The following is a 16000-nucleotide window of genomic DNA, read 5'->3' as shown; positions in this document are numbered from 1 at the left end:
TTTTCCTCTTTTCTTTTCCGTAGGTTGTTTGGGCTACAAGTAGCAGAATCGGTTGTGCAATTAATTTGTGTCATAACATGAACATCTGGGGGCAGATTTGGCCAAAAGCAGTTTATCTTGTATGCAATTATTCTCCTAAGTAAGTAGATTGACACCCAAAAATATCTTGAGGGGGCAGGATACTTTTTAATAGTTCAGGAAATAATCTGCAAGGAAATCAGTCTGGATTTTCTGGTTTTTGTACCATTACATAATAGAGCCTTGTTTCCAAACAGCCTTCGGCTGCACAAATACTCTCATGAGTTTTCTGGTGCTTCAGCTTTCTGGCCTGTCTTTTAGTACATATACAACATCAGAGACCTTTATTATAGTGTGATATTTTTCTGAAAAATAAATGTATTTCCGCACTGTGACTTAAAGGAATGTGCAAAAGGAAGCCCATGGTTAAGATCAAACTTCATAGAATATTCCATCTAGGTGAGAGTGGAGCCCATTCTCATGAAGTGGAGGAATTTAGTTTTATGGTGCTATACCACTCTGAAAAGATTGTACAGTGATTTATGTCAGTTTTTAATTTTTTTTCTTCATGGACTTTTCAACAAGATCCTGTGAATTTGGTGTGGAATCATAGAATCATTGGGATTGTAGACCATTAAGACCATTGACTCCAGCCAGTAACCTAATGCTGGCAAGTCCACCACTAAACCATGTCCTTGAGTGCCACCTCTACACACCTTTTAAATACCTCCAGGGATGACAACTTCACCATTTCCCTGGGCAGCCTCTTCCAGTGCTTGGCAAATCTTTCAGTGAAAAATGCTTCCTAACATCCAATCTAAACCTCCCCTAGTGCAACTTTAGGCCATTTCCTCTCATCCCATTGCTTGTGACTTTGGAATATCAGAAGAGTGTTGTCTATGTGCCTGCTGGTTTTCATAATTTATTTCTTGATATATTAGGTGCTGTTTAATATTAACATGTTAATGTGCTCATTGATTAAGGCATTTTTTGCTTTTTTTTTCTGTAAAGGGGTAACTGGTGGGGTCATGCTCCTTATAAATCCGGCCGCCCCTGTTCTGCATGTCCCCCTAGTTTTGGAGGAGGTTGTAGAGAAAACCTTTGTTACAGAGGTATGTACTATTTCACCATTACAGCTATAAACAGGAATAGAAATGTAACTTTTATTTTGATTTTTTTCCTCATTGTGCTTTAACATAGTGGAATAAAATATATTATGTGTGTGTCCAAAGACCAGTTAGGCCCTAATTTGCTATGCTGAATGGGATTATATGCTTGTGATGAGTGAGGCTGAGTTTCACCAGAGGGAATGGAGTGCACTGAATTCCTGCTGATAAGTGCTGATTCAGGGCTTTTAGTAGACGAAGATGGAGACTCACTGTGTGCTCTTTATATGTCTTTCTGTAATTACACTGGAAGTCTATGCAGTAATTTGTTTATAGGGAAACATTATCTCATTGACATAGTCATGTGTTGTGTGTGAAAAACCAAGAACAAAGCTGGAAGACATTAGTAATTAAAGAAAATGTCAGCTAGGATTATTAGTTTACAATGTTTGGAATAGCATTTATAGCATTGAACTACAGCATATTACGAAGCTGCTACTTCTTTTTATTCTACTCCGTGAACAACTCATTTAGCAATTTTTGTCAATAACTTCTGAGACTTCATATGGACCATGTGAAAGCTGTATGTGTGTGCCCAAGTAGCTTCCTTATGGTTCTAAGTACGAAATGCAGATACAGTTAGGAGTGTTTCAGAATTATTTTCACTATGTATGAATAGAAGGACCTAATTTTCAGGTGTATGTTACTGTGAAATAAGCTTTATTTGCATGCTATGAACTTGGTAATACTTTGCCCATGTGTAACAGAGATTGTCCTTGTCCAGTTGGTTTTCTGATGGCATGAAGATCTGAAAACAAGTGCGTTAATAACAGTTTCATGCTTCAATTGTGCTACACATGCTGGGAAAAAAAAGTATCATGAACATACTTGATGTGTTTTATTAATCTTGAGTTCTCCAGCTTATGAAGCAGTGTAGAGTTTTCCTTGCTTTCTTCCTTTTGTCCACCATTTTATGAGAACAAAGCAGTTTTACTAAAACATGGTAAAGGATTTACATTCCACACAGATTTTTTTTTTTTTTCTGAGAGATTATATTTTTTTTGCCCATTTTCTGAAACAGAGGATTCAGAAAGACTGTATTCCCCCCATGAACCAGAAGAGGAAACCAATGAGATTGAACGTCAGCGATCCAAAGCCCAGGATGCAACTGTGCAAAGCCGGCCAAGAACACATCAACCTTCAGCCTCCACAGGCACTGACGATAATGAGAAAAATGAAGTGATAAGCACACAGCAAATGTGTAAGGAATTTACCTGATTTGCAAGTGGTCAACAAAATTGAATTATCTAGTATCAAATTCATTGCAGTGAATTTACTTTTTGCTTGTTTTAGCTCAGATTGTTTCATGTGAAGTAAGGCTAAGAGATCAGTGCAAAGGAACAACTTGCAATAGGTACAGTAAATTTTACAATTGTCATTTTGGGATTTTTCTGAAAGGCTATATTTGTACATGAGCTGGAATATTTCCCCTTTTTGTAATCCCAGGATTTAAAACTAAGTTGTATTTAATTCTCTTAGGTATGAATGTCCTGCTGGCTGTTTGGATAGCAAAGCCAAAGTTATTGGAAGTGTACATTATGAAATGGTAAATACTTTTAAATTAGATTTTGTAGCAGTAGAGTGTTTGATGAAATGTCTTTTCTGTTGGCATATTAGTTAAAATTATATTAAGAATGGATTTTGAGGATGTCAGCATTCACCAAAACTGAAAGCTTACACGAAATGCTTAAGAAAGCATCAGACAACCTAAATTTTCATCTGCTACTCTGTGTGTACTGTACAAATGTATTTCATACTTATAGATACACAGAAATAGAATTTTTGTGTCCACATATTTACATGCAAATATGTGAAGGTGTGACTAAAGGAGGAGTACAGCAATTTTTGGGTATGCTTGTATAAATTGTTTCAGTAAGATGGACCTGCCTGTGTATAACCTTAATACTAGCTGAGAGTATATCATTTACTCTGTAGAATGGGAAAACAGTATAAGAAATTACATCTACTGTGAACCAGTGAACTGTAAATGAGAATAGTTTATCTCTGAGTAAGGCAAAGTGGTGGTTTATTTGCTTGAAATACACCTACGTGAGCCAAGTCAAACATAAAAGTCTCTTTATCAAGTTTTTAAAGACACGTAATTAAAATCTGTTTTTTGTCTGACATGGATCTGCTTTTCCTGCTCTGTTTTTCAGCAATCCAGTATTTGTAAAGCTGCCATACATTATGGCATCCTAGACAATGAAGGTGGTTGGGTTGATGTGACTAGGCAAGGGAGGAAAAATTACTTTATCAAGTCTTACAGAAATGGTGTTCAGTCAATTGGGTAAGTTTTTTCTTAAAATTAAAATATATGAAAAGGTTTTAATCTGTTTATTTTTATTTAATACAAAATATATCACATTTTTAATAACATTTTGCTACGCCTTTTTGTCATAAATAATATGAAAATGCTATAAAGAGGCATGTGGATATAGCAATATTGTATCCATTCTGAAACTTTAGGCAGTGTTTAATGGTGGACAGAGTTGGCACAATAATAATGTGAAAGAAGGTTAAATAATGTACAGAGTGACTTGGGCAATAACTTTGTGTTTGTAGCTAAATAATGCTGAGAGTATTCAATTAATTAATTGGTAAGAGTATATATTTATTGTCAAAATCTAGCACATACTGGCAGATTATTTTATGTGTTTTGGACTTGGACAGAGCAATCTATGACAGTTAACAAAGCAGTAATATTACAAGTTCATGTTTGTAAATGACCCTCTGGTAGTGTGCATATGGAAAAAGAAGAAAAGACATCTCTTCCTGTATGCTTTGGTAATTTCATCACAGTTCCATAGTTTACATATGACATTTTTCACAAATATTTTGCATGATTTCTACATTGGCCAGTGATAGAATAATATTCCATACTGTGGAAACTTAGTTTGGAGTTGTACTGCATTGCTGAGGTGCCTTCCTTAAGACTGGTATGTGAAAAGAGTTCCAAATTCTTGTAGACATGCTAAAGAAAAGCCCAGAAAAGTAACTCATAGAAATGGAGAATGCTTGGCTGTTTCTTATATAATTATCCAATGATAGATGAAGAGCATCAATATTAACATATTTGAATCTAAGATATTATTGGTATTTTCAAATTACATTTCACAATTTCGCAATGTATTCTTCAGAACTTTACACTGAAGTCCTTATTTCTGTCTGTAGTTAGTGTGCATGTAATGGTGGTATGCATGTAGCTCAAAGGAGTAATATTGAGCTGAAAGAAAAGAGGATTTTTCTGAGTGATATATTTTGCTCCCATGTAAGCCCAAGAGTCCAGGAGACAGATAATCATCAGCAGCTGTGCTCTCACTCTGTGCAGTGCAAACAAATAATACAGGCTATGACACCTGTCATCATTTCTCTTTTCAACAGGTATGTCTAATCCTGCATAGAGAGGAGCATTGGCATGGTAGCCTTAATTGAGTGGCCTATAATTTGGACTACCTGGGTAGCACTTAAAGCATTGATATAAATCAGTTTCTTTGGATCATCGGATGACCAGACTCTGGTTTGATTTACTTGCCTAAAAATGAAGATACAGGCAGACATTTTTTTACTTGCTTTGATGCAAAGAGAAGTAGATCTTGATTATATCAATGCTAACATATGAGGAGCCAGCTTGCTTACAAATGTAGGAGTAAAAAATCTGTAAAAAAAATCTTTAAACTGGAACCAATTGATTTCCCATCAGTTGAAATCTCTGAATTTCTATGCTACATGAGACAAAACTGTATGATTGTCCAGCCTACAGAGTGTATTTAGCACCTATCCTCTGAGAATTGGAACTCAGGGAAAGTTATTTTGGCTATGGGATAAATAAAGATTATTTGCCAAAGTTTCAAACCTTCAAAAGGCCCATCAATAAGGCAGGGGATGCCTTGCAGCTACCTGACTCTCACCAGTGTCTGTAGATGGAGCCTTGTATAAAATACTATTTAGTCTATTCAAGAATAGATGAAATAAAGTGAATCTCACCTCTACTGTGTATTTCAAACCAGAATACAGAATACAGAAAAGTAAGTGTCAGGACAGCATACAGCAAGTGTTCTAATCTTCAGCTCCTTGGATTTCTAATCAGGATGGCTAATACCAGTGTTTTTTCAGCTGTTGGATTTTCTTAGGATAGGGTACTGTTCTGAATATCTTAACAAGCTAGTCAACAATAGAATACATATTCCTACATCAATGTTTGACAATGCTAGGGCAACAGCAGTATGAGCTACATTATTGAAAGTTAATTGGGACCCAGTAAATGAGCAATGTGAAATTGATGGGTCACACAAGTAAATAAACTGATGCAGGCAAACAGTGAGGTCCACAGGAGAAATTTGCTCCAAAGGTGAAGAGGGAATAATTTCCTTGGTTTTGTTTTGTTTTGTTTTGCTTGGTTTGGGTTTTTTTTGTTTGTTTGTTTGTTTTGTTTTTTTGATAAGTAACTTTATGGGTGCCAAAGCATCCTCAGTTTCTTTGTTACAGATGAAAAATATCACAATCACAGGCATATCCTAGGAGTCAAAAGAGAAGGAAAATAGAAGATTAGGGGAACAAAATAGAAACATTCATCAATTTGTAACAAAATAACATAATCTAGGTACCTGACTTTTTATAACAACAGGAAGCAGGTACATCTGAGTGCTGTATAATTACTGGGGGAAAAAAGAGCTCTTACATGTTATATTGGGTTTTTAATGATGCTGATAATGACAGGAGATGCCAAGTCCAAAAGTAGAATTTAATTAAACATTTCAGAAAGGCAGTGAGGAGAAACTCTTCTCAGTGTTAGGTTTGCTTATAGGAACGAACCTTTAGCAAAACCTGAATGACCTCTTCTGGTAGATGAAAGCTTCTGAGCAACCACATTTTACATTATGAGGGACCAATATATTGCTTACTTGGTTCTTATCACACGTTCTCTTAGCAAATTAAACTCCTGAAAGAGTTTAACACACATTCCTGTTTTTGAAACAGATTCACTGGGAGTACAAAGCAAATATGTCATTGCAACTGTGGGGGAGGAGGTGCAGTGGCTAAAACCTGATCATGGACATTCTCTTGGGTTTATTTCCATATTTTCTAATAAAAATTATTCTAGCTAAAAGAAATCACTGAAATATGTTATTTACTGATAATTTCTAATATTTCTTCTTCAGAAAATACCAATCTGCTAACTCCTTCACTGTCTCTAAAGTAACAGGTTAGTATTTATTTCTTACAAGCTCAGTACTACTCTACTTTTTCTAAATAGTATGCATTTACTTGTTGGTGTTTTATTTTCTTCAGTTCAGGCTATCACCTGTGAAACCACAGTGGAACAACTGTGCCCATTTCAAAAACCAGCTTCACACTGTCCGAGGTAAAATTCATAAAATGTTGTTAATTTAAAGTGCTGCTCTATTTTCTGCCATTTACTAATTATTTTATCTTAAGTTGTTGAGAAAGGTGACAACAGTGGCTGTAAAAATAAAGTAAAAAATGTTCAAGTGATAATTTAATCATTGGTCTCAGTAGAAGACAGGGTAGGTAAAGATCATCTGCAGGATTTTTCATTAAGAAAATCTCTTTTATTCATGAAGATCCTGTTGCTAATCTTAGTGAAATCCTTACACTAAAGACTGTGAATAAAAGTGCATTTTATTTTTCATTGTCCATTATTTTATATATATGCACTTTGGGCAAAGTACACTTTATTTCAATTTATTTACCTGTAAAGCAGATACAATAGAAGGATAAAATTCAGATAATTATCATGGAAGTTACCCATTTGCTTGGGAATTCTGGAGAAACTGGATTAAAAAAAATTGAAACATGTCTAGTTAAGGTAAGACCTGGTCTTTAAATATCTGTGCCATTTCTTTGAAGGCTGTGTTTTAACTCTTCTAAAGGCACCTGTACCACAATATTTTGACAAAGGAGTTTGGTAGCGCTTCTTAAAACCATAGATGAGTCAAAGGTAAATACACTGTAGCATGATTTACCACAAATTAAGCTGGAGATATCCACAGGATTACTTTCATAGCAATCATTCAGCCAACACAGGAAACAAGTACAAAGCCAAAACTGCTAGGAAAACATCCCTTCATGTAGCACTTGGGTCCATGGACTTACTTGGTGTTTGGCTATGACTCCTGGCTTTCTAGCTGGAAGATGTGGAGAAGTAAGCTGAGGACTGGAACACAGGAATGGATGGCTACAATCTCTTATCTGTTTCTTTTTCTCCTTATTATTAAAAACTAAAGCTAGCTTCATTAACAGAAAAACAGGTTTTGTCTTTAGGAAAATTAAAGAATAAGTACAAGGTTTAAAATGACATAATTCTGATGTGTCAACTTAAAGAACTTCACAACGGCAGTGATTCATTCAAGATTCCATGCATGGTCTTAATTCTGAAAATGTGGTCTTGGAAATTACAAGCAGTAATCAGTCATGGCATTGATTAGACAACCTCATTTTTTCCTCTTACTCCCAACTCGTAAGTCAGCAGGTCTTCAACATGCTTCTTCAATTCTTTCTTCCTTCTGACAAAAATATCTTTCCTGACTCTTATCAGCATGTTTTAGTTACCCATCTGGCAAGACTCTAGCATGCCCAAGTGATTTGACTTCCCAAATATTGATTGGAGCTCTGATAACATTTTAGAAAAGAACACTTGCCCAGGTCTGTCCATGTAGGGTGGCTCCATTTTTCAGATGAAGTTGCTCAGAGTAGACCTAGAGTCAGACAATGATTCTTGCTTGTAGCATATCACAGTTAGCAAATAAAATGCTGACACTTTCTGTACTACACTTAGCTTCCCACGTGGTTTTCCTGCGCATTTTGAAGGTATAGAAGACATGAACCACAGAAAAAGTTTTCCTCAAATGTTAACAAAATGCTGTTAATAAAGACAATGTTTGTTTTAGTAGGTTTCTGACCTCCCAGAATCAGCTAGATTCATCTAGATGAAAATCCAAGGTTTTTCATTCTAGCCACATATGCCAATGCTCAGCTTCATTATAAGTTGCTAAATTGGCTTGTGTCACTGGGTCATCAGTATCAAAGCAGGTCCTCAGTCAGATCTGCCTCTTCTGAGACTGTACATTTTATGTAGGGCACGTAGGTAAATTATAGAGTAATGAACAGGCTGTCTTCTCACTGATGTTTGTACTTGCCTCACATGTGTTGAACAAGAACACCATCTACTTATCCAAAGGAAAGAAGACCAGACTTGTTAAAGTATGATTTTAAGCATGACATGTGAAATTCAACACATCAGCAATGCTTTCAGTTGTATGGTCAAAGCCTTGAAAACTGACAGGTTTTAAATAGCATTATGGATCCATATGTATAGACAATCAGCTTGATTTATATTTAATAATGCTGTCATTGAACATGATATATTAATGCTCTGATACTCTTCCTAACTGTATGTGGCTTTGTTTTTGATCTTTCAGGGTGTACTGTCCTCACAACTGTATGCAGGCAAATCCACACTATGCTCGTGTAATTGGTACACGAATTTATTCTGATGTAAGTATGGGGATTTACATTGTGTTATAAAATGAGATATAAAATTCTATGAAAAAAGTTATAATGTAACTCTAAGATAGAATATTGATATACAGTTTTCCTCCATATGATGATTTTTTACAAAAAGAAACCCTTTGTTTTTAAAAGATTATTTTCAGAGGCTCCTATTTAAGTTAGCAGTAGTCAAAAGCTGAAGATATTGAAAGTTATTTGAAAACTCATTGTAGGCTTCACTAGACTCTGGACCCATACTTTAAATTTTTTTCAATCAAAATTCCCACTGTTCTATATTTGTTCAATATTAGCAGTGTATACTCATTTAAACCCTTGCACTTTAGATTCTGATGCAACCATAACTTCTGCCAGACTTTACAAAAAATATTGCTCTTAAAATTAATGTCTGCAGTCTTGTTATTTTGAATATTTCTTATGTGTGTGGATACTAAGTATTTCCAACACAGTTGGATATACTTATGTAAAGTATCTCACACGGTCATATTATTTTAACAGACTTTTTTTTGTCATTCTGTTTGCTAGTCAACTTTTTTTCCCTGTCTTTTCTACAGCATGTTTAGTTCTGAGGTGGGTAGAAAGTCTGAAAAGAGATTTCTAATTTGTCATGTCTCTATGAAGGACCCAGGATGTAGTGGCAGAGAAAGCAGTTTGTATTTTTGGCAGTAAAATCTGGGGTTTGACTGCCTTATGGATGTCATAAAGAATAGTATGACAACTACTGGGTCAGATGATGATTTTTACTACTTTTCAGTTCTTTGAAATGTGTGAAACCAGTATGTGAGTATTTACTCTTAAGCATTATGAAACTAACTGAGTGTTTTGTCCTGGAAACACTCTTGTCCATAAGTAGTATCATGGTGTGAATAGTATTTCCAGTTTAGAAAGATAATTGATTTGTGTACTGGATCCTTAATGTACATAAAAGGGGCAGTGAAAATAGATTCAATGCAAGTCCAGTTTGTGAAAGATGATTTTTTTTTCAGCTCTGTGGTTGCAATAAAGGGCTACAGACCAAGTTTCCCAGTGAGTTAAAAGAGACTGTTGTAGGAGAAATAAGACATTGTGTTTAATCTTGACAGGGGGAATCTCATAATATGTATTTTCTTTGGCTGGAGAAGTTCCAGATGACTTTAATTAATGTTATGGAGGCATACTTTAAATTTTTTTTAGGTGTCCTATTTCATTATTCATCTCTATTATGTAGAAATGTGTGCAGCCATATTGCTTTTAGGAAAAAATGGACATAAGTACAGATAAAAAATCAGAGATGGGAGTCTTCTTATCAACTTCAGATGCTGTCAGGGTAGACATTTACACTGAGGGTGCTTACCTATATTATGCATTCAGTAGTTTTTAGTACAGAGAGTATAGTGGTAAAAGAGATATATATGTATCTGCAGAACAGAATTAATTTGAATTTTTCAGCCTCCTTATTTCTTACAGGGCCTAGAGACCAACAAATATATTTTATCTAAAGAGTTCAATGGAGTTGTATCATTTTGTATCATTTGAGGACTTTGGTCATACTAATTTTTTAGTAACCATATATGGAAATATTCCCTGAAACTTTTGCAAAAGTATTCATAATTCTCTGTTATGGGAAAATATAGAAAATATGATGTAGAAGGCTATTAAATAGCTCCTGTGATGGTATGTTAAAGACACTTGTGGTTTAAATGCCTTTGTAGAGTAGTGCTATGCTGTGGTAGATACTGGTATTTGTTGAGTATCTGAAGAAGGAAAATAATTAACTTGGTATTCAGATCCTATGACCTGTTAAAAATGCTAATAAAATTAGGAGTGTTCACAACACAGTAATAAAGCACGACCACGTAATGCTGTATGAAGTGTTCATGCTAACTTAAAAATACTGCCTTATACATCCTTTGGAATTTCTTCATCAAAATGAAAGAAACAACAACAAATCTTTGAAGTTTTCCAGAAAGTGACACAAGGATGCTAATGTAAACCACAAATAATATGCTGAAATTTGTGATAGACATAGTGAAATCCTGTTTTTCTTAAATTAAAAGGAGGCTTGCCTTAGTGGCTCAAGGATGTGTGATCTGGATGACATAATATTGAGCATAGGAAATACTGTGGCATCACTACTGGAATCTGATTCTATTTAGATGCATGTCTAATAGTCTCATTTCAAGACAATGAGAAGTTATTGAGAGATAAGGACAGATAATACTTTGTAAAAAAAGATATTTTGTATATGTTTATAAAACTATGTGCATCTATTTGTAGCTATTCCTACAAACTAGTTTATAATTATGAATTTATACTCATGTAATTGTTCATTTATTCAAAAACCATGTGCATTTGTTCTCCAGTCTCATCTGGAATGTAGCATCAAAATATCAGTTTATTTTTCATCTGACAATAGCTTCTGAGCTGGCTTCATGAACCCCAGTCTTCTGACCTCTCCTTTTTCACATATTCCATTCAAGGGTCTTGCCTTCACCTTTGAAATGTAGTGCATTAGCCCAGCCAACTTGATTGGTTCAGTTGTGGTGGCAGCCCTAACAATGGCTCCATCCTTTGCTGGAGATAGTTTCCAGCAAGCAGTTAGCCTGCTCTGTCAAAATCTCCATCTCTTGACTTTTCCTTTCCTTTTTACTTGACTAGAAACTTCCAAATAATGTTGGAACAGCCAGTATCTTAGCCACCCTCATATGTAATTATGAAAGTATACCCCTATATCATGATGTAAAGGGTGAGAGATTGTACCTCCATCCTTTTTTTACATCTCCAGTGAGAACTGAAAACAAAGTTACTGCTGTGTTATTGTACTAGGAATGAATAGAGTGGTGTTCTTCTAGTTCTTCAGTGTAGTTAATTGCTTGTAAATATAATCTTTTATTTCTTCTGACTGTAATCCTGTATTGCAGAGGCCATTATTCCCCCTGGGTATTTGAAATTGCACATGATCAGTCTACTCTTTTGTTACTCCACAGTATGGATAAATAAAGTGTGCTGAAATCTTAACAATAAAGCATCTATTGGTGTTCAGGGCATAAAAAACCATTTTGCAACCTTGGGAGGAGGAAAAGTAGAGAGGGGTATAAATGGCATCCTTTCTGGCATGTTCAAAAACTGCACCCAGCAGTGTGGAGAGAAAAACTCTAAAGCATCTTTACAAAAGATTATTTGCATAAATTATTTCAGATCTTTACTGGATAAATATTGTAACATTAATAAACAATAAATGAGTGAACTATATATGAGTGAACCTGGCAAGTCCTGTGCTTAGAATGAAAGTAGGAAGATCATTGCTTTTTAAATTCTTGATTTTATATAGCGTTGAGATTGAAAATGGCTGTGATAACATATAAAATATTCCAATTATAACTGGAAGAAATGCAGTTTTTTTGCTTAAATCGTGGCCTTTCTGACCAGCTATTTATATTTCTATTGGCTAAATTTTTAAGGTTGCTTGTGGAGAAACTTATTGCATTGAACACTTTTCCCACCAAAATACCTCATCTTTAAGTGGAGAGATACTGAAGCTGGAACTGCACTTTACTGTGCTGTCTTTTAAATATTGGGACCTACCTTCTGGAATATCTTAAGAAGTTTCATTCTTCTGACAATTGTTAAAGTGCTGAAAGACTAATAGAGTAGTGCAAGTTTAAATCAATTATTTAAATAAAAGTTATCAAGAATGTCACTGAGAAATCCTCTTATGGCTATTGTTTATTCCTCATGGATTTACAAGGGGAATTTGTGACTAGAAAATAGAGATTTCAAGCAGCTATAAGTGCTGTTAATTTAACAGAGAACTTTCACTTTAGACCTTTATCTTCTCTCTGATGCTCCCATTATACCCTTTATCTAATTAGCTTTTAGTATTTACCCATGCCTGGATAGAAAACTGTAATGCTCCCTTTAATTATGAGTCATTTCAGTAATGTTTGAGATTTTGGCTGATAGATCCTTTCATTTTGAAAGGCTGAAGAATTCAAACATGTTCCTGATCTTTGAACTGAAATAGCCGGAAATAAATTATTTTTGCATCATGGTGAAAGCGATCTGAAATCTCTTCCTGAATTCCTGATGTAAATATTGTAAGACTAATAAAATTAGTCATGCAATAAATATTATTATTTTATGTTTCTTAGACTTGGTTTAAATACCTGTATTTGTCTTCTGTCATGGCTTGACATGTCAAACCACGACACTTCTTCTTAGAAAGGGTGAAATCAAAGGATGAATGCAAAGCTAATCTGTGTCTTCACTCCTCAGATCTCCAGCATCTGCCGGGCAGCAGTGCACGCTGGTGTGGTCCGCAACCAGGGCGGTTACGTTGATGTGATGCCAGTGGACAAAAGAAAGGTCTATGTGGCTTCCTTTCAAAATGGGATATATTCAGAAAGGTACAGAGCCCATTTACAAAGGCTACACTTTACTCTTGGCCTCGATAAGGTTCACAGTCTTGCATTGTGTCTGCTTGTACCTGGGGCAGTGCTAGAAGCCCAACAAGCAGGCCACAAGGGGTGATTTACAGGGCTTGTGTGACAGCAGCTGGGGTGACTTTGGAGAAGCTGTGCTGGTGGAGCTGCCTGCCTCCTCTAAGCTCGTACATTACCCTGAAAAGCTGCTTATGAAATAAAGTACACCTCTTGTTTGCTTTGCTGGTTCTCTTATTATTTATATTTCTCTTAATATTTATTTGATTTGCTGGTTCTCTCTCAATATTTAATAGTAAAATTGCAGTTACGTCTTTAAGGATTTTTTAAAAATTAGCATTAATGATGCAGGTTCATTGGTTCCTGATGTTCATTATTATGTTCATTGTTCCTGATTGGTTCATTAGTGATTTACATGGTATCAAACCAGTGATCCTGAATCATATTTAATACTTACAAGCATTAAAATTCACAATCATTTAAACATATTATTGATGTTCTCTTTTTTAATAATTTGTTGTTAACAGTGTTTTTTGAAAGACAGGGAGATGCTGTGAAAGTTCACTGCTTGTATTGAATGTATTTATACATTGTGTGCTGATAACACATTGCTATATGTTGCAGATTTAATTTAATCCCTGAAAGGGTTCTCCAGGTTCTATAGCAAGAAAGACAAATTACTATAAAAACATTGTACCACTCTTTTTGTCCTGTAAAGCTAAGAATGTTTCTTAGACTAAAAATTATGGTTACCTAACCAGACGATAGTCTTTCTGAGAAATTTGAGTGGGAAAAACTTCAAAAGGTTTCTGTAAAAAACTCAGAAGTAGGAAAATAATGAGTATTTTTGTCTTGTTTTTAATTGTGGGTAGGATAATGTCTTCTCTCTCTTCAACAGTTCTGAAAGCTTGTAAAATACAGATTTTCTTTGCTCAATGGATGGCTTATTTTACATATTTTTTGATTTTTCTCTGTGATCATCTAATTCCCTTAGAGTGCTTCCTTACTGACACTTTTGCTCTCCATATAAATTTTCTTGAATAGAGAGGCAAATAGGAAGAATGTTGCCAATTTGATATTTATGCTTTAATATAGGTATTCTATCCAATCTATAAATATACATTTAAAACTATGTATAAATACACATATATTTACATATTAATCATCTTGGTAAAGTTTGGGAGGTCAGCAGTTTGGAAAAGAGTCACATGCAAGTTTTCTGTGAAGCAGAAGATGATGAATTCTCATGCAGTTACAGCCAACCTGTTCCATCGTGCCTTTCCTTGCTTCCACCTCCATTTCCCTTTCCTTCCCAGATAAACTTCAGACAGGGTTGCCTGAAGAAAAAGCAATGAACCATTAAATAAGACATGCTGGTCCAACTTCTAAGGCAAAAATACTCATTCTATCAACATTTAATTGGAATTGGGTGTTTTTGTTTCTTTTCTTTTTAAACCAGATACTTATCCATTCAGAAGGCATTCCCCTTGGTTTTGTTAGATATTAGGTCTCTGTAGAAATCTATTCTTCATCTTAAGAGCAACTAACAAACAAGTGATCTCCTGAGTCTGCAAGTTCTCTCCAAATAGAGTTGCTAGAAGAGTAAGCATAAGATGTATGTTTTCTCTATTTTCAAAACACTTTTAGCATTTTGCTTCAATTCTTTAAACCAGAATCCCTCATCACAAAGGATTACTTGAATTTTTTTTATGTTGGATTTTGTTCCAGTTAAGCTGTTTGGAAAAAAAAAATCTGAAATTTATATCGTTTTTATTTGTAGCAGTTTTAAAGAAATCCTAAATAGATAAATTTTAGGAGTTGTCACACAAAGTGCTGCAGGATACTAGAATTAACAATTGAAAAATTTTAAAAGTTGTTATTGGAGTGTTTTTGTCTTAAAAATAACATAAAAAATGTCTTTATATTTCAGTTTACAGAATCCTCCAGGAAGCAAGGCTTTCAGAGTATTTGCTGTTGTTTGAATCTAGCAAGTAAAACATCAAACAGGCAAGTGAATACAGAGCACTTGGAAAAGATTAATACAGGCCATTTCATGTGATTCCTAAAATTTGTATAAAGCTGTAACATTATTGTACAGAAGATGTATGCTGCTTTCCACCAAAAAGTTTAAATTACATATAAATCTTAATGAAAAAAATTGTAAAAATAAACATGGGAGAAAAATGCATTTGAAAATCTATAATGATATATAACATTACTTTGAATCCTGTGTTAAATATTGCTATATTTTCTTAGCAGTTACTCCTATACAGTTAATTCAAAGCTCATAAATGTACTTTGTTTTCTTTATCTAAATATATTATTATATGGTGCTTTATATATGCCACTAACAGTAACCTTAAAACTATACCAGAGGGAGGCCTGAGTTTTTATTTCCAATGTACATAAGTCATCCCAATATTTTGATAAAATAAATCATGCCTTAAAGTAAAATAAATGCATATATAACTTTTTGATGATTTAAAGTAGCATTAGCCATGAAAGCATCAATGAAGAGCTAGACTGTTCTCAATTTTACACTAATCATAACAAGTACAAATACCTATTTTGAAATAAATTAGGAAATATAAAATGTATGAAGAAGTCCTGGGTCATACTAGCATGTTTTCCGTTAAAAAGTATTCTTAAGAGACTGGGCCATTCATGTCAATTATTTTTAAAATAGATTAATAACAGATTTATTGGATGCTGCTAAGCTCTTTAATTCAAATAGCCATAGTTCATTACGGTCCAATCCTTTGCAGATATCCCATTGTCTTGGGATGGGTGTGTGAAACAGACATACATAACCTTGAAGGATCTCGTAAAATCTTTGTATTGAGAAGTGCAGTAACCTGAAATTAATGAATA

The 16000-nt window shown here is 34.6% G+C and overlaps 1 protein-coding gene across 2 annotated transcripts in view; it reads left to right on the top strand.

Moving 5' to 3' along the window:
* Positions 1-15701, top strand: part of CRISPLD1 (cysteine rich secretory protein LCCL domain containing 1) — a 36357-nt gene extending 20656 nt beyond the window's left edge. The window contains exons 4-14 of one of the 2 annotated variants that reach the window (XM_031504041.2): positions 24-139; positions 1030-1130; positions 2206-2385; positions 2478-2538; positions 2664-2730; positions 3341-3471; positions 6344-6387; positions 6474-6546; positions 8624-8699; positions 12966-13096; positions 15060-15701. In XM_031504041.2, the coding sequence (XP_031359901.1) occupies positions 24-139; positions 1030-1130; positions 2206-2385; positions 2478-2538; positions 2664-2730; positions 3341-3471; positions 6344-6387; positions 6474-6546; positions 8624-8699; positions 12966-13096; positions 15060-15111 (1032 nt within the window). In that variant the 3' untranslated portion in view covers positions 15112-15701. Of the gene's footprint in view, positions 1-23; positions 140-1029; positions 1131-2205; positions 2386-2477; positions 2539-2663; positions 2731-3340; positions 3472-6343; positions 6388-6473; positions 6547-8623; positions 8700-12965; positions 13221-15059 lie in introns of those variants that run through there. The other variant, XM_077783147.1, reaches the window with a different exon arrangement.
* The last annotated feature ends 299 nt before the right edge of the window (positions 15702-16000 follow it).

This window comes from Lonchura striata, chromosome 1 (genome assembly GCF_046129695.1).
Source record: "Lonchura striata isolate bLonStr1 chromosome 1, bLonStr1.mat, whole genome shotgun sequence".
In the NCBI taxonomy this organism is placed as follows: domain Eukaryota; kingdom Metazoa; phylum Chordata; class Aves; order Passeriformes; family Estrildidae; genus Lonchura; species Lonchura striata.
Note: the sequence above shows the minus strand (reverse complement) of the source record. Positions and strands in the feature narration are given on the sequence as shown.